This window comes from Thalassophryne amazonica, chromosome 15, assembly GCF_902500255.1.
Source record: "Thalassophryne amazonica chromosome 15, fThaAma1.1, whole genome shotgun sequence".
Classification (NCBI taxonomy): Eukaryota; Metazoa; Chordata; class Actinopteri; order Batrachoidiformes; family Batrachoididae; genus Thalassophryne; species Thalassophryne amazonica.
Window position 1 is genome coordinate 46,086,441 of NC_047117.1, and position 25,755 is coordinate 46,112,195.

Sequence of the window (25,755 nt, forward strand, 5' to 3'; positions counted from 1 at the left end):
AAATTCCTTGCTTACCTCCTGACCATCCTGACATCCATGTAGGCATTACCATATACAGCACACATTCATTGTTGAATGTCCACAGGTGTACAACCCTCTGCTGTGAGAAAGTCAATAACAGCATGTTGCTCAAATACATGCCCATGCATGTCCCCATTTTTTTAAACCAATTACTGTGCATGCGTGTCATGCACAATGCAATTCTGTGTGTGCCTGGAACTGCAGGTGAAAACTGTATTATATAACAATAGTCAACAATTAAAGAACTGTTCTCGAACCAGTTTCACTTCGATATCTTGCTTGTTATTGAAAAAACTGTGTTGGAGGCAGAACTTTTCAGCCAACCCTTGTAAATAAAATTATTATTATTGTATCATCATCATCACTATGGATGGATACTAGTTTGGTCACTGTAACTGAATGATGTTTTGGTTGTTGCACCTCATCTGGATGGCCTTTGACATCAAAGTAGATGGTGAGCTGCAGCCTGATGCATTCCTCCACTGCCTCCTTCAGAGTTGGGACCTTCTCTCCGGCAAACGTGTCTCTGGAGAATCATAGTAAATCACAATGATTATGGAGAAAGTACAATCCCAAATCAGGAAAAAGTAGTAGTAGTGATTCATACAATTACATCAAATTCAATCCCAAATCAGAAAAAGTAGTAGCAGTGATTTATACATTTACTATGACTTCTGTATCAATGGTTCTCAACCCTGTCCTCCAGTAGCACCAAACCTACATATTTTCCATTTGTCCCTGCTTTGCCACAAGCTGATTAGCTCATTCAGGTGTCTGTTACTCGACTGGCTGAGCACACCTGAATGAGCTAATCAGCTTGTGGCAGAGCAGGGACAGATGGACACAGTTTAGGTTAAATGGTACTTCAGGACCAGGCTTGAGAACTGCTGTTCTATATCACTGCAGACAGTATGAACCAAAGATTCAATTTATTTTCATTTATATAGCACCAAATCACAACAAAGTTGCCTCAAGGTACTTCACACATGTAAGGTCTAACCTTACCAATCCCCAGAGCAAGCACACAGGCAACAGTGGTAAGGAAAAACGCCCTCTGATGATTTGAGGAAGAAACCTCAAGCAAACGAGACTCAAAGGGGTGACCCATTCTGTGGGACATGCTACCAACACAATTTACAAAAACAATTCACAAAATGAATATACAGGAAATGTTGCTGGTGCACAGGACAGGAAGGCTGCAGAAACAGACACCACACCCATCTCTGCATGGAACACCTCAAACACAGACAGAGAGAGAGAGAGACAGACAGACAGAGAGGCCACTAGGCCTAAGCTTCACTAAAAGACCCAGAATTCAAATAAAGTTGAGGCCGCAGCCCGCTCTGTTTCATGATAAAATTAATTAAAAGAGTAAAAAGCATAGTAACATACTATGCCAGTATGCTAGCCATAAGAAAGGGAAAATAAGTGCGTCTTAAGTCTGGACTTGAAAGTCTCTACAGAATCTGAATGCTTTATTGACGCAGGGAGATCATTCCACAGAACAGGGACACAATAAGAGAAACCTGTGTGATCCGCAGACTTTTTATTCATCTTTGGGACACAAAGATTTTTTTTATGTTTTGTGTAGTCAATGTCATTTTATTTCATTTGTTAATATACATCCATTCCTAGATTTCAGGCCTGCAAAGCATTAAAAACAAATAAGTTGGAACAGGTGATTGTAATCATGAGTTTATGAGGAGTAAAGATGGGCAGAGGATCTCCAGTTCATCAACAAATGCACAAGAAAAGTTTTAAAATGCTTTAAAAACAATGTTACTCAAACAAAGATTGGAAGAGGTTTGCATGTTTCTCCCTCAACATTGATGGCAGCATTCATACAGACAAGTATATTGAAATTACAAAGGCATGGCTGTGGAAGAAGCAGGTACTGGACTGCCCTGCCTGCAGTCCTGCCCCAAATAAAGAATATGTGAAGAATTTTGAAACAAACAAAAAAAATGCAACGACAGCGACCCTGTACTATTGCACACCTTAAGATGATTTTACAGGAAGAATGGGACAAAATTATGCTTCATCACTTCTGTCCTCAATGCCAAAACATCTTTTAAGCATTGTGAGAAGCAATGGCAACATTACAAAGTGGTAAATGCTACAGTGTTCGAATGTGCTACATGCCTTAAATGTAATAATAGATGTCTATTCCATCCATCCATTTTCTATACCTGCTTACTCCAATTAAGGGTCATGGGGGTTTGAAGTCTATCCCAGCAGTCACAGGGAGTGAGGTGGGGTACACCCTGGACAGGACACCATTCTATCACACGGCATCGATGTGTATTAAAAAATTACATAAAGCTGACCATACAAAATATGAAATATGTTGGGTTCATATGGTCTGCAATGAAATAAAAGTAAGAGTCACTGTTTGTTTATGTATTTGCATTTTCCATACTGTCCCAACTTTTCTGCTTGGCTGCAGGGGGAGAGAACAGCTACATGAGTAATGAGAAGAAATACTCATCATTCTCTGCTCACATATTCTGGGTCAGAGGCAACCTTTGTCGCTTTATACATTTATTTTCACATCAGTAATGCAGTAAGACGTTTTTGTGTGAGAGGGTCCAAGACTGCATTTGAGCAAAGTTTCACTGATGTACTAAAGATGTTAATTAAATTGATATTTCTATCTTAGTTCTTGTTTTTGTTCATAGTAATACCTATGTTAACCACTGTGAAATCCAGGAGCAAGATTGTATTTCTTGTGACTTGCTGTGCTTGAAGCCCCTTAAAAGTGTCTCTGGTTCTTCCTTTGTTTTCTATCTTCGACAAAATGGACAATTAAAAAGGAACACTGATTCTGGAGTTGGTCCAAAGAGCATATTGCATAGATGCCCTTTGGACCTGATTAGCCTCTTTAGCCCTTTCTTAAGTACCCAAGTCCACAACTGATGATCTTAAGAATCACAGATTCTTGCTGAGGGGGTCTAAGACTGCACTTGAGCAAAGTTTCACTGAGGTACTTGAGATGTTAACTAAATTAGAAATATGCCAATTAGGTAGGTTATGCACTTTGGCCCTTTCTTAAGTACCTTAGTCCACAACTTATGAACTTAAGAGTTATAGATCCTTAGTCAGTGGATCACGGGCTATATTTAAGCAAATATTCGTGGAAGGTACTCGAGATGTGAATTAAATGTGATATTGGGGTGTTACATAAGCCCTTCTTAAGCCCCTTAGTCCACAATCGGGGAACTTAAGAATCCCCAAGCCTTTACCAGACTCCCAGACTGAACTCCCAGACATCACAAAATGACTGTCTATAGATCATCTCTGTCTTTTAGCTGTGTGCCGCTCACGGCACATCTGAATGGACCAGAGCCGCGGTTTCAGCTAAAATTAAAATACAAGACAGATGCTTTCTGATTCTGCGTCAGCAGGGAAGGATTTCATTGGTGTGGGGTGAAAACTGACTTGAGCTGCATGTGCAGTTTATCATCAGAGCAGTCTGTAGTGGGTGTGGGGGGAAGGGTGGAATTTCTGCACTCAATTAATGATTACTGCGCTTGATTCAATTCATATATGCCTGAGATTGATAAATTGTGTCACACACAGAGTTCTGTCATTACTTTTATTGCATCTTCAAAGACAGGCAGCGGTGCTGCTGCTGCACATTGACACACACTCTTCAGACATTTATTGTAAACAGTGTACAGCACATTTTTTAATGATCATATTGAAAAGGATACATTTGCTGTTTTGAAATACCCTGGTATATGGCATTACTGTATTACTGCCAACCCTACCAGGGATGTGGAATTACCTCAACAAATGTCCTTTGGTTGGCTTTAAGGAGACGTGCTGCTTTAGTCTACCCCCACATACTCAAAACCAACCTGAAAGCCATGCTCATGTGCTCTAATTTGCTTATGCTTCCAATTAATTTTATTGCACGTTGCATCCAAAATATATTTTTCTTCTTACCTGAGCCGATGTTTAGCAGCTGCATCCAGTTTCCTTAAATCGGAGACACTCAACTGGGTGAGTGAACCCGACCCATTAGTGGTTCGGTCCACAGTCTCATCATGCATCAGTATTGGGATACCATCTGCTGAGAACTCCAAGTCCAGTTCCACACCTGTTGCACCATTCTTATGAGCCTAAAGCAGGAAACACCTGTTTTAAAGACAGTTAGTCTGTCATCCTAACATTCAAAGATAATTATCTGTGAAAACTCTTAGTTTAACCTCACTGTGGGCGTCAGTTATTTTGGTTTTACTTTTTCGAGAGACGTTTTGAGCTGGTCATCACAGTGGCTTAGTTGTTAGCACTGTTACCTCACAGCGAGAAGGTCCTGGAATTGCTTCCCACCTAGTCCTTTCTGTGTTGCGTTTCCATGTCTTCTACATGTTTGTGCAGGTTCTGGCTTCCTTCCACTTCCAAAAACATGAATTGGAAACAAACAAAGTTTGACAAAATTTATTTTGGAAACATTTTGTCTGTAGACCAATGATATTAGATTATTTAATTTCAAGTTTGAATTACTCACTATTTCTGTAGTATAAATGCCATTAACCCCCCAGTATGGTTCAGAATACAAAACCACAAATGGTTGTTTGGTCTGGATTGTTGTGACTGTTGATTTGAGAGTTATTTTTGAGGGTGTTTGTCAGGAAAATGATCGTTTCTCTGCGCTGATTACAGACCCTGCAGCGGGTCTGTAATCAACCATTTCTGCAGCGCGGCTCTGCTTTGAACCTTGAACGGAAGCAGTGCTTTGATCCGCTGCTTCGTTGGTTCATTGCTTCGCTCCTCTTTAGAAGCGGCAACTCCGCTTCTTTACCCCTCTCAAAGCCATTAAAATATGTCAATCGTGAGTTACGTTTGTGAGGATTAAAGTGACAAACTGGGACTCCTGTCTTACTGCGAGAAAGAAACAAGAATCGTCCTCCGTTCCGTTACTCCAAATGCTGCGCTGCTCTCTACTGAGATTAGAGTCCGTTCCGAACTTCAAAGCGAATCGTCTTAAATCAAATGACACCTCTTTCCAAATGTTGTAATACAAACAATACACTGCAATCGATCAAAATATTTTTTTCCTCCCAAAATAAGATGTCCTGCGCTGATGTGCAGCGCACCCAAGACTGTATGGCTGCAGACTTGCAGACTCCAGCAGCCGTCTGAGTTCAGCTCAGACGTATGGAGAGACTTTCATGCCATTAATGTCTGAAAGGAAATTATTTTGACAAAAACTACAGATTTTGGTTATTTCTATTTCTGTCCAGAGATCAAGGATCCAGTGTTGGAGTTATTCTGTAGATACACTTTTATTTTTATCATGCATGTTTTGTGTTCTCTGCTCTGGTAGAATGTAGTTCTCTCTGCTCTGATAAAGTGTATTGTACTGATGTGATGGGTGAAGGTTACTTAAGATATGTGACATGACGTGTTTCTGCAAGTTGTGGTATCTCTGTGTGCACGCTAAGCTCTTTTTCAGGACATGTGAAGATGACCCAGGCAGGATGCAGCCGTAAGCGGAGCAGTGAGATAAAGAATAGAGAATTGAATGTTCCAACCACAGTGTGATTATGATACATTAGTCCTTGTGTCAGAAGAAGTGTGATTAATCGTTAGATGTCTTAAACACATCTTAATCGAGCCCAAGATTAAAAAGGTTCTGAACGTCCTGAATGTATTGTGCAATTAGCGGTTCTGCGGCAACAGCTCACGCGCTATCACTCTTCCCCTTAGGAGCTGTACCGCCCATGTATGTAGGGAAGTCCTAAATAAAAAGAGCGGGAGCGCAGGCCAGACTTTAGTGTAGCTTTGGTGTACAGCCTGACTGCACTCCTCGCGAGCTTAAAATTGAATTCCATCTCTCACTTGTTTTATTGCCTGGTTGTCTCTTCCTCTTATCAAAGATACAGTATTCTAAACCCGACATCCAGTGACCAATTTCATATTCAAATTTCATAACAAAATTAACAGAAATAAACCCTTATTTGTCTGTGGAGATTTCAATATAGATTTTTTAAATCCTCACAATCATCCACAAATCACCTCATTTATATACACCTTGTACTGTTTGGGACTGTTTCCAACCATCATTCATCCTAGCAGAATAACTATGGACTCAACAACTCTTATCAACAATATTTTAAGCAACGCTGTATCCGGTAATCTTAGTGCAGGACTACTGGTCAGTGATATTACTGATCATTTGCCTGTTTTCTCAGTTTTTGCATTGGAGGGCTGTTATAAGTGTCAAAGTAATACTAAAATCATGAGTAGAAAAGTAACACCTGAATCAACTGAAAATTTAAGGGAAGATTTATCAAGTCAGAACTGGTCAGATGTTTTTGTTGTTGATGTTGACAGGTCATATGATGCTTTTATTTCCATTATTTCCAGGCTATATGACAAACACTGTCCTCTTGTTGACAAAGTATACAAAAGTCAATACAGCAATAAACCATGGATAACTAAGGGACTTCAGAGGGCATGTAAAAAGAAAAACTTACTGTATAAACAATTCATAAATCTACAAACTAAGGAAGCTGAAAGTAAATATAAAACATATAAGAATAAGTTAACCAACATCATGAGACTCAGTAAGAAAAGATATTACAGTGAGTTACTTGTCAAAAGTAGAAATAACATCAAAAATACATGGAACATTTGAAATGAAATAATAAATAAGAATAGAACTACTAGAGATTATCCTTCATTTTTTCATATTAATAACAACAAGTCCATTGCTGACCACTTTAACGAATACTTCGTAATTGATTCATTGACTAATAACTTCTGGGTAAATAATTCAACATTTAACAAGTCTGTTTCAATGTTTATTGGTGGTACCGATGAAAGGGAAATACTTGATCTGGTTCATGGTTCAAAAAGTAAGAAATGGACTGATTTCAATAATTTGGATATGGCTTTATTAAAAAAAATGTTGATTGTAAAACCGTTCAGTTACATTTGCAATATGACTCTTAGTACTGGTAAATTTCCCTCTCAAATGAAAATAGCCAAAGTAATACCACTGTTTAAAACTGGTGACAAACACACCTTTTCTAATTATAGACCCATATCACTCCTGCCACAATTTTCCAAAATTTTGGATGAAATATTTGCTAAAAGATTGAATGATTATTTACTGAAGCAGGACATAAGTGAAGAACAACACGGATTCAGAAAGTTTCGAACTACATCACAGGCTTTGATGGACTTTGTGGAAAATATAGCAACTGCAATTGACAATAAACAATACACAGTAGGTGTTTTTTTATTTTATTTGCAGAAAGCGTTTGACACGATTAACCATGGAATATTATTAACTAAACTGCAGAAATATGGTATCAGAGGTCTGGCATATGAATGGATAACTAGTTATTTACATGGCAGATTTCAGTATGTTCAATTTAATAATACAAACTCTGAGCTCAGGGAAGTCACATGTGGGGTGCCGCAGAGTTCAGTGTTGGGTCCTTTGTTGTTTATATTGTATATAAATGATATAAATTGGGTGTGGAGAGCACTGACGTGTCCTTTTTGTGGATGACACCACTGTGTTTTGCAGTGGTGATAATCTTGAACAGCTTCTGGACATGGTGGAGAAAGAACTGGAAAAGTTTAAGGCTTGGTTTGATGCTAATAAGTTGTCACTCCACCTTGGGAAAACCAAATGTATTATATTTGGAAATAAACAGGCATCCAAATGTAAAAATGTAACCATAAACAACAAGGAAATTGAGCTAGTAAAAGAGAACAAATTTTTAGGTGTTGTAATTGATAACAAACTTAGCTGGAAATCACATATAAATTATGTCAAATCGAAATTGTCAAAAACTATTGCCATTCTGTATAAAGCCAAAGATGCACTGCCACAAGAAGGGTTACTTACTTTATATCATTCCATGATGGTACCATATATGGCACATTGTGTTGAGTCGTGGGGAAACACTTACAAATCAAACATCAATCCAATATTTCTTTTGCAAAAATGAGCCATACGAGTTATCTGCAATAAACATCATTGTGATCCAACTCATTCCCTATTTGTGTCCTTAAATTTAGTAAAATTCAGAGATTGGGTCGATTATATCACAATTCAAACTTTGTTTCGTGCAAAAAACCAAGCCTTTCTGAGACGTGTCCAGAATCTGTTCAGATTGAGGGAACCCAGTTATAGTTTAAGAGGTTGTGCACTTTGTATAAAACCATTAGTAAGAACAAATGTAAAGGGTTTTTGTGTGTCTGTGGTTGGGGTGAAGAAATGGAACGAATGGTCAGAGATTAGAATGTGTGGTACTTAGTACGATTCAAGAAACTACTCAAAAAGAACATCATGTCTAGGTATCATAAAGATAATATGATTTGATTTATAGGGACTGTTTAAATTAGAAATGGGTATGTATGTGTATATTTGAATGTATGTAGGTGTAAGTATATTTATGTAGGTGCATGTGTGTATGTAAAATGTGTGTGTGTGTATATACGAGGTCTATTAGAAAAGTATCTGACCTTATTATTTTTTCAAAAACCATATGGATTTGAATCACGTGTGATTGCGTCAAGAAAGCTTGAACTCTCGTGCGCATGCATGAGTTTTTCCACACCTGTCGGTTGCGTCATTCGCCTGTGAGCAGGCTTTGAGTGAGGAGTGGTCCTGCCCCCTCGGCTGATTTTCATTGTCAGGAAATGGCGGAATGATTTGGGCTTTTTTTCCCCATCAGAATTTTTTCAGAAACTGTTAGAGACTGGCAGCTGTAAACCATTCGAAAAATTTATCTGGCTTTCGGTGAAAATTTTACGGGCTTCACAGAGAATAAGGACTGTTACTACAGCTTTAAGGACGCTCAGCGCGCCGCGCTCCGTGCCGCCATCGAAAGCCACAAACCACCGGATCATTTCTAAATGGATGGCTCTGTGGATCCGAGACCGTCGTGTGCACTTTCTCTGGTTATGACAAGAGCTGGACATCAGCCATTTTCCGGCAGATTTCACTTTTATTATTAAATTCTTTTTATTGTATCAAAATTTAAACAGCATACAAGAACAAGAGAACAGTAGAAACAAACACTGGTGCTTTCAAGTACAAAAAAAAACAAAGAGACATTAGGGAGAACAAATTCAGACCACATTAGGGCAGACAAATAAATAAATAATGATAATACAAATAATCAAAACAACAAAGAAACATCACAATAATAATTAAAGCAAAACCAATCAGATTGTAAGGTTAGGGGCTAAACTCTAAACTGAGCTTTTAAAAAAAATTACAAAAGGTTGCCAGATTTTATTATAAGTTCATGGTGTACCTTAAATGCTCCAGTTTTAAATGAGACATAACATCTTCCAGCAGGAGTTTGTGAGAGGGCGGAGTTGCTTTTTTCCAACTGAGCAGAATCAGGCGTCTTGCGAGTAAAGTTATAAAAGCAATCGCACTAGCCTGCTGGGCTGTCAGTTACATTCGGTGGAGCAACCCCAAACAGAGCCATCATGCAATTCAGACCGACAGGCTAATTACATAGAGAGGAGAATGTTCCAAATAGTTCTTGCCAGAAATTCTGAAGTTTAGGACACAACAAAAACATATGACTAAGACTTGCCGGGCCATATCCACACCTTACACAGGATGAGTCAGAACCTGGATATAATTTGGAGAGTTTACTTGGAGATATGTGTAGTCTGTGTAATATCTTGAACAGTATTAAACTATGTCTGACACAAATCGATGAGGTGTGGATTCTGGTGATTGCCGATTGCCAAGCCCGATCGGTGAATTGTTCACCTAATTCCTCCTCCCCTTTGTTCCTCAGATGCTCTGTTGGGGATGCCGCACCTTGAATTTTACTATACAAAATTGACACTAGACCTTTATCACATGGATCCAACTCTAAACATTCATCCAACCAGTTTTTTTGTGGAAGAGTCAAGGAGAAAGTTGTTTTTACAAAACTGCGAATCTGTAAATATCTAAAAAAAAGTCTGATTGTAATAAGTCAAAGTCCTTTTTCAACTGTTCAAATGAGGCCAATTCGCCATCCTTAAAAAGATTCTTTACACAGGACAGACCCTTCCTATGCCACAACTGAAAAGATGGGTCAATCAGAGAAGGGGGGAAGTTAACATTAGACTGAATAGGAGTTGCAGCTATGGCACCTCTAAATCCAAAATGAGTACGAAATTGGAACCAAATTCTCAATGAGCCCTTGACTATCAAATTATTTGTCCAGTGATGTTTACTCAGAGGCAGCGAACTACACAATAAAGAGCCAAGTGAAGCTGGGTTACAAGAACGCTTCTCCATAGAGACCCAGACTGGAACCTCCATATCTGAAGCATCTGCAAGCCAGAATAACAGTTTCTGAATGTTCATGGCCCAACAGTAATAAAGAAAATTTGGTAAAGCAAGCCCACCATCGTCTCTCGGTCTTTCTAAAAACTCTCTCCTAATTCGGGGTATATTTCTATTCCAAAGAAACCCGGACAAGTATCTATTAAATTCTTTAAAATAAGCTTTGGGAATGAAAACCAGTACAGTCTGGAATAAATAAAGAAGTCTGGCAGAATTACCATTTTTACTAGGTTGACCCTTCCAACTAACAACAGCAGGAGTTTGGACCATTTATCCATATCCTGTTTAGCTTTATCCAGCGCGCCTGTAAAGTTTTTGGTAAACAACGACTCGTAGTTGTAAGTAACGCTGACCCCCAGGTAATTAAAGTGGTTTTTACACACCTTAAAGGGGAAACTCTGGAAATCCAGCTGCTGCGCTTTCTTATTTATTGTAAAAAGGACGCTTTTAGATAAATTCAACTTGTAACCTGACACCTGACCAAATGAACTGAAGATTTTAAGAGCACAGGGAATAGTAGTGAACGGATCTGAAGGAAAGAGGAGGAGATCGTCAGCATACAGTTTGTCCTCCTCTCTGTATTCCAACTAGCTGTACATCATCTCTCAGTCGTACTGCCAAACGTTCGATAGCAATATTGAATAATAAGGGGCTAAGCGGACAACCTTGTCTGGCCCCACGAGATAGAGGGAAAAAAACTAGATAAAACCTTGTTTGTGCATATTGCTGCTTGTGGCATTGCATACAAAATGCTAATCCAGGAGCAAAAAAGTAGGGCCGAATCCAAATTTTTCAAGTGTTGCAAACAAAAAGTTATATTCCACTCAATCAAATGCTTTTTGCGCATCTAAAGAAATTACTATTTCAGGCTCAAAGTCATTACGCTGATAGATCACATTGTATACCCGACGCAAGTTACTAGATATCTGTCTCCCTGAAATGAACCCTGTTTGGTCTGGGTGTATCAACTTTGGAAGAACTTTGTCAAGTCTGCCAGCCAGTACTTTTGCTAAAATCTTATAGTCGCAATTCAGGAGACTAATTGGGCAGTAGGATTCACACAGCAATGGATCTTTTGCTTTTTTTTTTTAGCAGTAATGAGATTGTAGCGTGTGTCATTGTTGCAGGCAGAGCCTTCCTGTCATAAATCTCTTTGAAAACTTTTGATAACAGTGGGACCAGTTTGGTTGCAAATAATTTAAAAAATTCAACTGGATATCCATCTGGGCCAGGGGCCTTACCGGATTTAATCTTTGTAATGGCACTGCTTATTTCTGACTGAGTGATGTCAGATTCCAATACATTTTTGTCATTATCTTCTAAGGTGGGAAAAGGTAGGTTGCTCAAAAAATTTTCAACTTGAGTTGGATCAGTAGCTTCAGAAGCATACAGCTTCTCATAGAACAGTCGGAACTTGTTATTTATGTCCTGTTGGTCTGTTAATACATGTCCGTGTTCATTTTTTATTGCAGAAATAGAGCCTGCTGTGGTTGTTTGTTTAATTTGGTGGGATAATAACTTGTTGGCGCGGTCGCCATGCTCATAATAGGTGAGCCGGGACCTCAGATGGAGATCAATTGCTTTAAAATTCATAATAGAGTCATATTCGGTCTGAAGCAAGACTCTCTTCTGATATAATTCAACAGAGGGCGATGCTGAATGCTGCTGATCCAGTTCCTTTATGTCAACTAGTATTTCCGACGCTCGCTTCATCCGCTTCTTTTTCTCTGCTGCCGTATAAGATATCACCTGCCCTCTCAAATAGGCTTTCAAAGTTTCCCAAATAGTAGAATAACTTATCCCATGGGTCAGATTCAATTCCAGGAAAAGGTCAATTTGACTACTGATAAATTCCACAAACCTTTCATCAGATAGATGCCTGATATTTAGCTGCCACGGAAGGGAACAAGTGATATTTTCTGGAAAATTCAGCTGTAGAATTACTGGTGCGTGGTCTGAAATGACTATACTGTCATAATCTGTACAGGTGGCCAGAGGCAGCAGCTTCTGATCAATCAAAAAATAATCAATTCTCGAGTAACTTTGGTGTACAGGAGAAAAAAAAAGGAGAATTGTTTGGATGTAGGATTTTTAAACTGCCATGGGTCCACCAACCCATAAGCTTTGACGAAATTGTTGCCACACAGGGCTGATTTACTTAACATTGACACTTTGGAGCTAGACCAGTCCAGAGCCGAATTCAAAACACAATTCAGATTGCCCGCCAGTATTAAGCCATGAGAATCTAAGTCAGGCAAATTGGAGAATAGAGTTGTAAAAAAATTTGCATTATTCCAGTTAGGGCCATAAACATTGGCAAGGACGACTGGCCTGTTGTACAAAGTCCCCTAAGCGACCATTCTTATCCCTTCTTGTCCTAGTCTCTGTATACTGCACCTCCCTGTGTATTAAAATAGCTGTTCCTCTACTCTTACTCTTGAAATCTGAATGAAAACACTGTGTAAAACCACCCCTGAGAAGTCTTGAGTGGTCTTTATTGGCCAATTTGGTTTCTTGTAGATAAACTATCTGGCTGCGTAATTTATTTAAATGGGAAAATATTTTATTGCGCTTAATGGGACTATTTAAACCACGAACATTCCAGCTCACCAGTGTAGTGGGGCTACCTGCCATTCATAAAATATAATAAGGATGGTAGTAAAGTGGATGAAAGAGTAACAGCCCATAAAAGTGGATAAACAAAAACACACACAAAGCACGGGGAGAACATCTCGAAAAACAAGAAAAAATAAGAAAAAGAAAACCTGGTCCCAAAAGGGGACTTATGTGCTTCCTGGTCTCCACTGCTTACCATGGTGGCCCCCACAGGAAACAATATTTAACATATTGATTATAATGCAACCCACCTTGTAGTAAATAATGCAAACAAGATAATATATGTCTATATATACATGTGCCCGCACACCTGCACACACACGTATATACATACACACTCACTTAAAATAACAAAATCAAAGCGTTCCTTCTGCCCACTCTTAAACTTAAATCAGTCCAGTAAAAGGACTGCTGGAGGTTTCTTCCTGTTAAAAGGGAGTTTTTCCTTCCCACTGTGGCCAAGTGCTTGCTCATAGGGGGTCGTTTTGACCGTTTGGGTTTTTCATAATTATTGTATGGCCTTGCCTTACAATATGGAGCGCCTTGGGGCAACTGTTTGTTGTGATTTGGCGCTATATAAGAAAAAAGTTGATTGATTGATTGATAAAACGAACATAAAATGGTAAAAGTCCTCCTTAATGCTTTACCTGGTTCCAGTAGAAGTCTTCATCTGACAGTTCAGCTGATCCAAACACTGCTCCAAACGTGACTGGCACGGGAAGTACGAGCATAATGTCCTCCGGGTTTATCCCTTCATTATTTCTCTCAGGACAAAATCCTTAGCACGCATGGGATCTTTGAACGTGTGTTCTTTCCCATGCGCCGTGGAAACTCTCAGCGTCGCCGGATATCTCAGCCCATAGCGAACTTCAGCGCAGCCCCGGAGCATGTTTCTCACCTCCGTAAACTCTGTGCGTTGTTTACTCACAGCCTGCGTGTAATCAGGCAGGATGCGGATGCGGTCTCCCTCAGTAGTTGTTATCCCCCGCGCCTCAACTGCCTTCTTCAAAAGTGCCTCTTTTTCAGTAAAGTAATGACACTTTACAACAAAAGCTCGTGGTGGCTGGTCGTCTTGTGGTTTGGTGCGGAGGGTACGGTGCGCTCTGTCCAAACACGGAGGCTTCTCCAGACCAAGCGCAGCTTTCAGCATGTCCGCCACGTACCTGGAGGGGAGTTGCCCATCCTCTCTGCCCTCTCTTATCCCAGTAATCCGGACATTGCAGCGGCATGAACGTGCCTCTAGCTCCTCACATTTAGATTTGACTGCGGTGAACTCCTTCACTTGAGCCATGTCTTTCTCCAAAGTAGCAATAGAGTCCGACTGAGCCCCGACATTTAGTTCCAGCTGTGTTGTGCGGCTCTCGGCCTCATCTAGCCTCTGATTAATTCGCCCGATGGCGTTACGCACCTCCGTCTGAGTCTCATTGGCTTTTTCTTCTATCTTATCCAGCAGTTGTTGCTTCAGCGCTTGGATTGCTTCCAAAACTTGTTTGTTAGTCTCAGAAGTCGCTGGTGGCTCTGCACAAGTTGCACTAGCATCAGCCGGGCTAGTGCTAGCTGTAGCTCTCATGTCTTGTGCTTTCCTGGTGGTGTTAGGCGATTTTTTTAGGCGGCATCGCAGAGGTGGGCAGATAAAAGACTAGTATAAGTCACTCCACTAAAGTATAGTTATGTTGCGTTATTTCAAAGGGTAATAGTCAAAAACAAGGAGTTCCCCTGCGGAGCCCGACAAAACGTGTCTTTACACGGCGCCGCCCATCCCGGAAGTCCCGCAGATTTCACTTTTAACAAGAGATTTTGTCATGGAAAGCCGAGCGGAGGCTTCGCGCATCACGACCGATTTGCTGATGGAGCGAGACAAAGGAACACCTCAAAGGACGGCTTTGAGATGGCGTTCAGACAGCTGTCGGTGGTTTTTCCATCGAGTGATTATCCGAGAAATTGTGGATGTGCCTGGACATGCCAGACCATGTCCTGTGAGGCTTCATCACGGCACTGCTTTGCGCCATGCGGCACCGCTGCGACGCGCGGAATTCCTCCGCATGTCTGTCTCAATGTGCCGAAAAAGTGCTGATGTTCACGTCTTTTCACAATTCCTGTGCTAGTCAGACGACGTTCCGGATAAAACACGGTGTCTAGTTTGGAAATGAATGGCACATTCCACTGTTACAGTCATGTGAGACCAAAACGGAGGTGTTCCTTTGTCTCACTCCATCAGCAAATCGGTCGTGACGCACAAAGCCTCCGCTCGGCTTTCCATGACAAAATCTCTTATTAAAAGTGAAATCTGCCGGAAAATGGCTGATGTCAAGCTCTTGTGATAACCAGAGAAAGTGCACACAACGGTCTCAGATCCACAGAGCCATCCGTTTAGAAATGATCCGGTGGTTTGTGGCTCTCAATGGTAGCACGGAGCGGGGCGCGCCGAGCGTCCTTAAAGCTGTAGTAACAGTCCTTATTCTCTGTGAAGCCCGTAAAATTTTCACCGAATGCCAGATCAATTTTTCGAATGGTCTCCAGCTGCCAGTCTCTAACAGTTTCTGAAAAAATTCTGATGGAAAAAAGCACAAACCATTCCGCCATTTCCTGACAATGAAAATCCGCCGAGGGGGTGGACCCCTCCTCACTCAAAGCCTGCTCACAGGCGAATGACACAACCGACAGGCGTGGAAAAACTCACGCATGCGCACGAGGGTTCAAGCTTGTCTGACGTAATCACACATGATTCAAATCCATATGGTTTTTGAAAAAAAATAATAAGGTCGGATACTTTTCTAATAGACCTCGTATGTATATGTATGTGTAGGTATATGTGTGTGTGTATACACACACATATACACACACACACACACACACGCGCATACACACACACACGCATACACACACGCGCATACACACACACACGCGCGTACACACACACACGCGCGTACACACACACACGCGCACGTACACACACACACATACATATATATACATACACACATACATATATATACATACACACACATACATATATATACATACACACATACATACATATATATACATACACACATACATACATATACACACATACATACATATACACACATACATACATACATATATACATACATATATACATATATACATACATATATATTTGTGTGTTAGTTTGTATGTATATAGGTATATATGTGAGTGTGTATAAATGTATTTTATTTATATAGCGCCAAATCACAACAAACAGTTGCCCCAAGGCGCTTTATATTGTAAGGCAAGGCCATACAATAATTACAGAAAAACCCCAACGGTCAAAACGACCCCCTGTGAGCAAGCACTTGGCGACAGTGGGAAGGAAAACTCCCTTTTAACAGGAAGAAACCTCCAGCAAAACCAGGCTCAGGGAGGGGCAGTCTTCTGCTGGGACTGGTTGGGGCTGAGGGGAGAGAATCAGGAAAAAAACATGCTGTGGAAGAGAGCAGAGATAAATCACCAATGACTAAAAGCAGAGTGGTGCATACAGAGCAAAATGAGGTGAATAAAAAGATACACTGGGTGCATCATGGGAAACCCCCCAGCAGTCTAAGTCTATAGCAGCATAACTAAGGGATGGTTCAGGGTCACCTGATCCAGCCCTAACTATAAGCTTTTTCAAAAAGGAAAGTTTTAAGCTTAATCTTAAAAGTAGACAGGGTGTTTGTCTCCCTAATCCGAATTGGGAGCTGGTTCCACAGGAGAGGAGCCTGAAAATGAAGGCTCTGCCTCCCATTCTACTCTTACAAACCCTAGGAACTACAAGTAAGCCTGCAGTCTGAGAGCGAAGCACTCTATTGGGGTGATATGGTACTATGAGGTCCCTAAGATAAGATGGGACCTGATTATTCAAAACCTTATAAGTAAGAAGAAGAATTTAAAATTCTATTCTGGAATTAAAAGGGAGCTAATGAAGAGAAGCCAATATAGGTGAAATATGCTCTCTCCTTCTAGTCCCTGTCAATACTCTAGCTGCAGCATTTTGAATTAACTGAAGGCTTTTTAGGGAACTTTTAGGACAACCTGATAATAATGAATTACAGTAGTCCAGCCTAGAAGAAATAAATGCATGAATTAGCTTTTCAGCATCACTCTGAGACAAGACCTTTCTAATTTTAGAGATATTGCGCAAATGCAAAAAAGCAGTCCTACATATTTGCTTAATATGTGCATTGAAGGACATATGCTGATCAAAAATGACTCCAAGATTTCTCACAGTATTACTGGAGGTCAGGGTAATGCCATCCAGAGTAAGGATCTGGTTAGACACCATGTTTCTAAGATTTGTGGGGCCAAGTACAATAACTTCAGTTTTATCTGAATTTAAAAGCAGGAAATTAGATGTCACCCATGTCTTTATGTCTGAAAGACATTCCTGCAGGTTAACTAATTTGTGTGTGTCCTCTGGCTTCATGGATAGATAAAGCTGGGTATCATCTGCGTAACAATGAAAATTTAAGCAATGCTTTCTAATAATACTGCCTAAGGGAAGCATGTATAAAGTGAATAAAATCGGTCCTAGCACAGAACCTTGTGGAACTCCATAATTAACCATAGTCCCTGAAGAAGACTCCCCATTTACATGAACAAATTGTAATCTATTAGATAAATATGATTCAAACCACTGCAGCGCAGTGCCTTTAATACCTATGGCATGCTCCAATCTCTGTAATAAAATTTTATGTTCAACAGTATCAAAAGCTGCACTGAGGTCTAACAGGACAAGCACAGAGATGAGTCCACTGTCTGAGGCCATAAGAAGATCATTTGTAACCTTCACTAATGCTGTTTCTGTACTATGATGAATTCTGAAACCTGACTGAAACTCTTCAAATAGACCATTCCTCTGCAGATGATCAGTTAGCTGTTTTACAACTACCCTTTCAAGAATTTCTGAGAGAAAAGGAAGGTTGGAGATTGGCCTATAATTAGCTAAGATAGCTGGGTCAAGTGATGGCTTTTAAAATAATGGTTTAATTACTGCCACCTTAAAAGCCTGTGGTACATAGCCAACAAATAAAGATAGATTGATCATATTTAAGATCGAAGCATTAATTAATGGCTGGGCTTCCTTGAGCAACCTGACAGGAATGGGGTCTAATAGACATGTTGATGGTTTGGAGGAAGTACGTAATGAAAATAACTCAGAACAATCGGAGAGAAAGAGTCTAACCAAATACCAGCATTACTGAAAGCAGTCGAACATAAAGATATGTCTTTGGGATGTTATGAATAATTTTTTCTCTAATAGTTAAAATTTTATTTGCAAAGAAAGTCATGAAGTCATTACTAGTTAAAGTTAAAGGAATACTCGGCTCAATAGAACTCTGACTCTTTGTCAGCCTGGCTACAGTGCTGAAAAGAAACCTGGGGTTGTTCTTATTTTCTTCAATTAGTGATGAATAGTAAGATGTCCTAGCTTTACAGAGGGCTTTTTTTTTATAGAGCAACAGACTTTTTCCAGGCTAAATGAAGATCTTCTAAATTAGTGAGACGCGATTTCCTCTCCATCTTACGGGTTATCTGCTTTAAGCTGCGAGTTTGTGGGTTATACCACGGAGTCAGGCACTTCTGATTTAAGGTTCTCTTTTTCAGAGGAGCTACAGCATCCAAAGTTGTGCTCAATGAGGATGTAAAGCTATTGACGAGATACTCTATCTCACTCACAGAGTTTAGGTAGCTACTCTGCACTGTGTTGGTATATGGCATTGAAGAACATAAAGAAGGAATCATATCCTTAAACCTAGTTACAGCGCTTTCAGAAAGACTTCTACTGCAATGAAACTTATTCCCCACTGCTGGGTAGTCCATTATAGTAAATGTAAATGTTATTAAGAAATGATCAGACAAAAAGGGGTTTTCAGGGAATACTGTTAAGTCTTCAATTTCTATGCCATATGTCAGAACAAGATCTAAAGTGTGGCTAAGGTGGTGGGTGGGCTCATTTACATTTTGAGCAAAGCCAACTGAGTCTAATAATAGATTAAATGCAGTGTTGAGGCTGTCATTCTCAGCATCTATGTGGATGTTAAAATCACCCACTATAATTATCTTATCTGAGCTAAGCACTAAGTCAGACAAAAGGTCTGAAAAATCACAAAGAAACTCACAGTAACGAACAGGTGGACGGTAGATAATGACAAAACTGGTTTTTGAGACTTCCAATTTGGATGGACAAGACTAAGAGTCATGCTTTCAAATGAATTAAAGCTCTGTCTGGGTCTTTGATTAATTAATAAGCTGGAGTGGAAGATTGCTGCTACTCCTCCTCGGCCCGTCCTTTGAGCATTCTGGCAGTTAGTGTGACTCGGGGTTGCTCACTCATTTAAACTAACATATTCATCCTGCTGTAACCAGGTTTCTGTAAAGCAGAATAAATCAATATGTTGATCAATTATTATATCATTTACTAACAGGGACTTAGAAGAGAGAGACCTAATGTTTAATAGACCACATTTAACTGTTTTAGTCTGTGGTGCAGTTGAAGGTGCTATATTACTTTTTCTTTTTGAATTTTTATGCTTAAACAGATTTTTGCTGGTTAGATAGATAGATAGATATATACTTTTAATGTCCCCATGGGGAAATTTGTCTTGGACTTCTCAAAAATCATGACCCATACAAAGATACAGAACAAGACATACACAGTTCATAACAATAAATAAATAAATACATAATAAAGAATAAAAATAAATTAAAAAAAAACATACAAATAATAAAACCTCCTAATGTGCCTGATTGTTAGCGGTGTTTATTATGATATTTGTTAAGGGCTATGATTGATATAGGAACAAAAGAGTTCCTATATCTATTCAGTCTGCAATGGAGGACTCTGAAACGCCGGCCCGATGGTAGCAACTCGTATTGCGTGTGCAGAACATGGGAGGAGTCAGAAAGAATTCTGTCCGCTTGCTTCATCACGCACTGATCAAAAATTGACTGAGGATTGTTATACTGTTTCAAACCAATGATTTTCATTGCTGTGAGAACAAGGTAGTTTAATTTTGATCTTAGGGACACAGGAAGGTTCCCAAACCAAGTGGTTATGCCATATCTTAGAATGCTTTCAAGAACTGCCTGATAAAACAGTAACATAATTTTTTGGTCGACTCCATGGTTATTGGTGGTCTGGGAGCAGGCACCGTCTCTACGGGGATGGGGTATTGGGGGGATGGCAGGTGGAGAGAAGCTGCAGAGAGGTGTGTAAGACTACAACTCTGCTTCCTGGTCCCAACCCTGGATAGTCAAGATTTGGAGGGTTTAATAAAATTGGCCAGATTTCTAGAGATGAGAGCTGCTCCATCCAAAGTGGGATGGATGCCATCTCTCCTAACAAGACCAGGTATTCCCCAGAAGCTTTGCCAATTATCTATGAAGCCCAACTCATTTTTTGGACACCACTCAGACAGCCAGCAATTCAAGGAGAACATGCGGCTAAATATGTCACTCCCGGTCCTATTGGGGAGGGGCCCAGAAAAAACTACAGAGTCCGACATTGTTTTTGCAAAGTTACACACCGATTCAATATTAATTTTAGTGACCTCCGATTGGAGTAACCGGGTGTCATTACTGCCGACATGAATTACAATCTTACCAAATTTACGCTTAGCCTTAGCCAGCAGTTTCAAATTTCCTTCAATGTCGCCTGCTCTGGCCCCTGGAAGACATTTGACTATGGTTGCTGGTGTCGCTAACTTCACACTTCTCAAAACAGAGTTGCCAATAATCAGAGTTTGTTCCTCAGCGGGTGTGTCGCCGAGTGTGGAAAAACGATTAGAGATGTGAACGGGTTGGTGGTGTACAGGGGGCTTCTGTTTAGAACTATGCTTCTTCCTCACAGTCACCCAGCCGGCCTGCTTTCCCGGCTGCTCGGGATCTGCTGGGGGACAGCTAACGGCGGCTAAGCTACCTTGGTCCTACCAACTACAGGGGCCTGGCCAGCTGTAGGATTTTCCAAGGTGCGGAGCCGAGTCTCCAATTCGCCCAGCCTGGCCTCCAAAGCTACGAATAAGCTACACTTATTATAAGTACCGTTACTGCTAAAGGAGGCCAAGGAATAACTAAACATTTCACACCAGCGCATACAAGTGCGGGAGAGACAGGAGAAACTGCCATGCTAAACCGGCTAAGAGCCAATAGCTGCGCTAAGCTAGCGGATTCCTAAAAACACAAAGTGAAGAATGTGAAAATAATTTAGAGGTGATTCAGCAGAAAGGGTGCTTTAGTTAAGGCACGTGAAGATTACACTGTGAAATAAATCGTTATCTAGTTATCTTGATCAATCTAACTACGCGTATTAAACAGCTAACAGATACAGCAAAACACCACTGTGCTCCGGAACAGGAAGTGCTACAATAACGCAGTGAGAGCCAACCACCAGTAGAGTGCAGTCTCTAATCCCCCCCAAAAAAACCGTATGTATGTTAATGAGTATGTATGTGTATGTTGATGTATATATGTACGTATATAGGTATATATGGCATGGCCCAAGCAGAGGGTCACCCCCTAGAGCCTGGTCTGCTTGAGGTTTCTTCCTAAGAGGGAGTTTTTCCTCACCACAGTTGCCTAGTGCTTGCTCTGGGGGTCGGTAAGGTTAGTCCTTATTTGAGTAAAGTGACTTGGGCCAAATTTGTTGTGATGTGGCGCTTTATATATATACATAATATAATTATACATGAATTGAAGTGTAACTGAATATTGAAGTGTATGTCTGTGTGTTGATATGTAGTGTGTTGTGAATTTGTGTTTATGTTAGTATGACTGTTATAATTGTTGGACTTGTACTAGCAGGGGTGGGTGTTGATTAGCTTTGCTTCTGCCCTCACCCTTTTGGACTCACAGGCTTTGTTTATATAATATTCATGTTATTTGTATGTTTTTGTTCTTTCGGATTTGTGTGTATGTGCCAAATAAATTCATTCATTCATATTTATTTACTTTAAGACTCAATAAAATGTTTTTGACTTAGAAAACCTGTAAAGCCTACTTGTAGTACACAGAAAATTCACAGGAGGTATCAATAAGGAACCGGATCAATCCCATAACTCCATAGAATTCAGTCACAGATGGTCCAAACTATACCTTTTTGGAATCTTTATGATCAAGCAAATAATGTGGTATAGTTTTCAATATGATTGGAGCATCTTTTAATTTTGACCCCTGTGTAATTCTTGAATTGACCCCTACCTGACCACCCATTGAAAATTCAAGTGGCCAATCGGTTCTTTCAAAAGAGGAATGTCTAAGGTGTATTTCTGCCGAATTTGATGCTTTTATCACCATTTGCATGATTGTTTCAGTTATCTACTGCACTATGATGGTGACAAGTCAGTCTAAACAAGGTCTAATTACTGACACACATTCCGGGACTTGGTTACGGGTCTTACCTCCCGGATTGCTGCTATCGTGTTCTCCGGCGCGTCGTGCCCTCCGCCGCGGTGAGCGACCACCGACACCCGGCTGCCGGCTGGACGCAGAACCCGCTGGGCTCGGCTGGCCAGTACCTGCGGGAACCGGAACGTGACCATGAAAAGGTAGAGGGCAACGGTGAGCACGGTGGTCCACAACGGGCTGCGGGTCCCCAGGAGGAGAACCACGAACACCACCGAGTACAGCGTGACTTCATCTCCCAGCTGCAGCATTGTCCTCGGTCCGCCTGCAGCCGCCAAGCTAAGCTAAGCTAAGCTAAGCTAAGCTAAGCTAAGCTAAGCTAGTGTTAGCTGCACGTCTGCATAACAAAGTCAAATTTATTCCAGCACTTTTTGCACGTAAAATCAGAACCTCCAGTTCTGACTGTCAGTGGTGACTCGAAAACAGAACAAGCACAGCAAAGGCAACGACGACTTCCTCATATCTGCGAAACGCCGTTACAAAACCGATCCGGGTCAAAGTGTCAACTTGTATTAGCATAGCGGCTAAACCGTGAGCTAAACCCTGAAACACTGACTGCGACAGACCTGGTTCTCGATTCTTTGATTTGTTTTTTTTAGAGATATAACCTGTTGATCCCATGTTTGTCATGGTGAGTGTCCATTTTTATCATCTGATAACTGATTTGTACACGGTTTTGAAGCGAAATGAAAGCAAAAAATGATTTTGCTATGGGGATGAGTTAAACTGTTAGTGATCATCCATCCATTTTCTGTACCCACTTTACAATTAAGGGTCACAGAGGCCTGGAGCCTATGCCAGCAGTCACAGGGTGGTGAGGTGTGGTACACCCTGGACAAGGATGCCAGCCCGTCACAGGGCCACATATAGATAAACACATTCACACACTCCTACGGTCAATTTAAAGTTTCCAGTCCACCTAACCTGCATGTCTTTGCATGTGGGAGGAAACCAGAGCACAGAGAAGGAACTCTTACAAATACAGGGAGCACATGCAAACTCCACACAGAAAGGCCACAGGTGGAAATCAATCCCATGACCTTCTTGCTGTGGGGTAACAGGGCTAATCACTAAGCCACCGTGCTGCCCTTGTTTAGGTTCCTTGACACTTGCACGAATTTGATTCCTGCACTGGTATGCAATGCCAGTGAGTAAACTTATCGTAAACTGCGCAAAGAAAATTTTGAAATGTTCAAAACTTCTGGCACGTATTAATTCCATGAACTAATTGTGAATGTTGCACAGTCTATTTGAAAACACTGTGTGTCACTGCGCGCAGGGCATTTGAATGATTATGATGAGATGTTACATCTATAATAAACAATTTTACAGATACATTATCTAACTCAGAAGGAATGAAAATGCAGCTGTTTAACCATCCATTACAATATATACATTATAAATAATTGCCTTCGAGTCAATTTTCCAATGTGTCAATTCCAATTTGTCAACCCTGTTTGGATGTTGTTTGTGTCAAACTGAACTTAATATTGTATTGTTTCTCCACAGCTACGATCAGTGGTCAAATCTGGGCTACCTTCCCAGATACTGTCCTGTACCAGAGGGGCACGTGTACCCACAAGCCAGAGGTTGTCTGGACATTCAGTCATCCCACAGAGCTTCCATGGACACTTTTCTCTTCGAATCACTGCGCTGGGCAGGTACTCGGATTTGTCTGCAAAGAAGTATACCATGATTTACAGACTGCCATACATCAAGGTCCTCAGAGGTGTGTCGAGGCTTAAACTCCTCCAGACTGCTGTGACTGTCGTCATCTTACCGCCAGTGTACTTTCTTTACCTCCAGGGAGAAGTGTCCTCCTTCCTTGTGAGCTATGCAACAGGAATCGCAGGTTTCGCTGGTATAATGTTGTACACTGCCAGTAACTTAATTAGGAGAGTCATCGGAATGATGTACTTGGATCCATCACAGACGACGCTAAAAGTGTCTCTCCTCACATTCTGGGGCAAACGACATGATGTATATCTGCCAGTGTCAGATATTATGACCATTGCGGATACGGGGGACAACGTAGGGGAGAAGATATTGAAGCTGAAGAGATACAGCAGTGCAAAGACGTTGTTTTTTTCCACTTACTTTGGCCATGTGGTGGACAAACAGGGTTTTGAAAAAGTGTTTGGCAGTCAAACTTTATGAATATGTGGTGGGAAATACTTCAAATTCCACATATTTGTATATGGAAAAACAATACTGAATGCTGAGATGAGTTTAATGTCACAGTGTTGGTGGAGGTTGTAGTCATCGACAACATGTGACTGGAATTACTTACAGTATCTATGATTCCTGTTAGCTGTGTGATGTGAAAAATGGGCAATGAATAGTTAGTTCAGTGGAATTTGAAAACGGGAGTATTTCTGGGCCTGAACAATGACCTGGATGGCTGAGAATGTCTACGGACCTCGGTTACTTTTATTTATTTTAGAAAAATAAATAAATCAGTTAAATTCAGTGTAACAGAACAACATAAACTCTGTGGCTCAATGCTGTATATATATATATATATATATATATATATATATACTCAACAAAAATATAAACGCAACACTTTTGGTTTTGCTCCCATTTTGTATGAGATGAACTCAAAGATCTAAAACTTTTTCTACATACACAATATCACCATTTCCCTCAAATATTGTTCACAAACCAGTCTAAATCTGTGATAGTGAGCACTTCTCCTTTGCTGAGATAATCCATCCCACCTCACAGGTGTGCCATATCAGGATGCTGATTAGACACCATGATTAGTGCACAGGTGTGCCTTAGACTGCCCACAATAAAAGGCCACTCTGAAAGGTGTAGTTTTGTTTTATAGGGGGGGATACCAGTCAGTATCTGGTGTGACCACCATTTGCCTCATGCAGTGCAACACATCTCCTTCGCATAGAGTTGATCAGGTTGTCAATTGTGGCCTGTTTTGGTCCACTCCTCTTCAATGGCTGTGCGAAGTTGCTGGATATTGGCAGGAACTGGTACACGCTGTCGTATACGGCGGTCCAGAGCATCCCAAACATGCTCAATGGGTGACATGTCCGATGAGTATGCCGGCCATGCAAGAACTGGGACATTTTCAGCTTCCAAGAATTGTGTACAGATCCTTGCAACATGGGGCCGTGCATTATCCTGCTGCAACATGAGGTGATGTTCTTGGATGTATGGCACAACAATGGGCCTCAGGATCTCGTCACGGTATCTCTGTGCATTCAAAATGCCATCAATAAAATGCACTTGTGTTCTTCGTCCATAACAGACGCCTGCCCATACCATAACCCCACCGCCACCATGGGCCACTCGACCCACAACATTGACATCAGAAAACCGCTCACCTACATGACGCCACACACGCTGTCTGCCATCTGCCCTGGACA

At 40.8% G+C, this 25,755-nt stretch overlaps 2 protein-coding genes across 5 annotated transcripts in view; one reads left to right on the top strand and one right to left on the bottom strand.

Annotated features, from left to right (window-relative positions):
* gde1 (glycerophosphodiester phosphodiesterase 1) overlaps positions 1-22,789 on the bottom strand; it is a 43,675-nt gene extending 20,886 nt beyond the window's left edge. The window contains exons 1-4 of one of the 2 annotated variants that reach the window (XM_034188247.1): positions 22,675-22,751; positions 22,366-22,644; positions 3,970-4,145; positions 442-547 (exon numbers count right to left, since the gene is read on the bottom strand). In XM_034188247.1, coding sequence (XP_034044138.1) covers positions 442-547; positions 3,970-4,145; positions 22,366-22,620 — 537 coding nt within the window. In that variant the 5' untranslated portion in view covers positions 22,621-22,644; positions 22,675-22,751. Of the gene's footprint in view, positions 1-441; positions 548-3,969; positions 4,146-22,365 lie in introns of both variants that reach the window. The other variant, XM_034188246.1, reaches the window with a different exon arrangement.
* Positions 13,135-24,542, top strand: tmem186 (transmembrane protein 186). Of its 3 annotated transcripts, none has more exons than XM_034188249.1 (2): positions 13,135-13,164; positions 23,879-24,542. In XM_034188249.1, the coding sequence occupies exons 1-2, from the start codon at positions 13,162-13,164 to the stop codon at positions 24,524-24,526; spliced, it is 651 nt and encodes a 216-aa protein (XP_034044140.1). In that variant the 5' UTR covers positions 13,135-13,161; the 3' UTR covers positions 24,527-24,542. The 3 variants fall into 3 exon arrangements, 2 of the variants coding, with proteins under 2 accessions (XP_034044140.1, XP_034044139.1); XR_004565226.1 differs by lacking the exon at positions 13,135-13,164 and adding an exon at positions 22,407-22,628 and having other exon boundaries at positions 23,879-23,999; XM_034188248.1 differs by lacking the exon at positions 13,135-13,164 and adding an exon at positions 22,893-23,000.
* Positions 24,543-25,755: the final 1,213 nt, after the last annotated feature.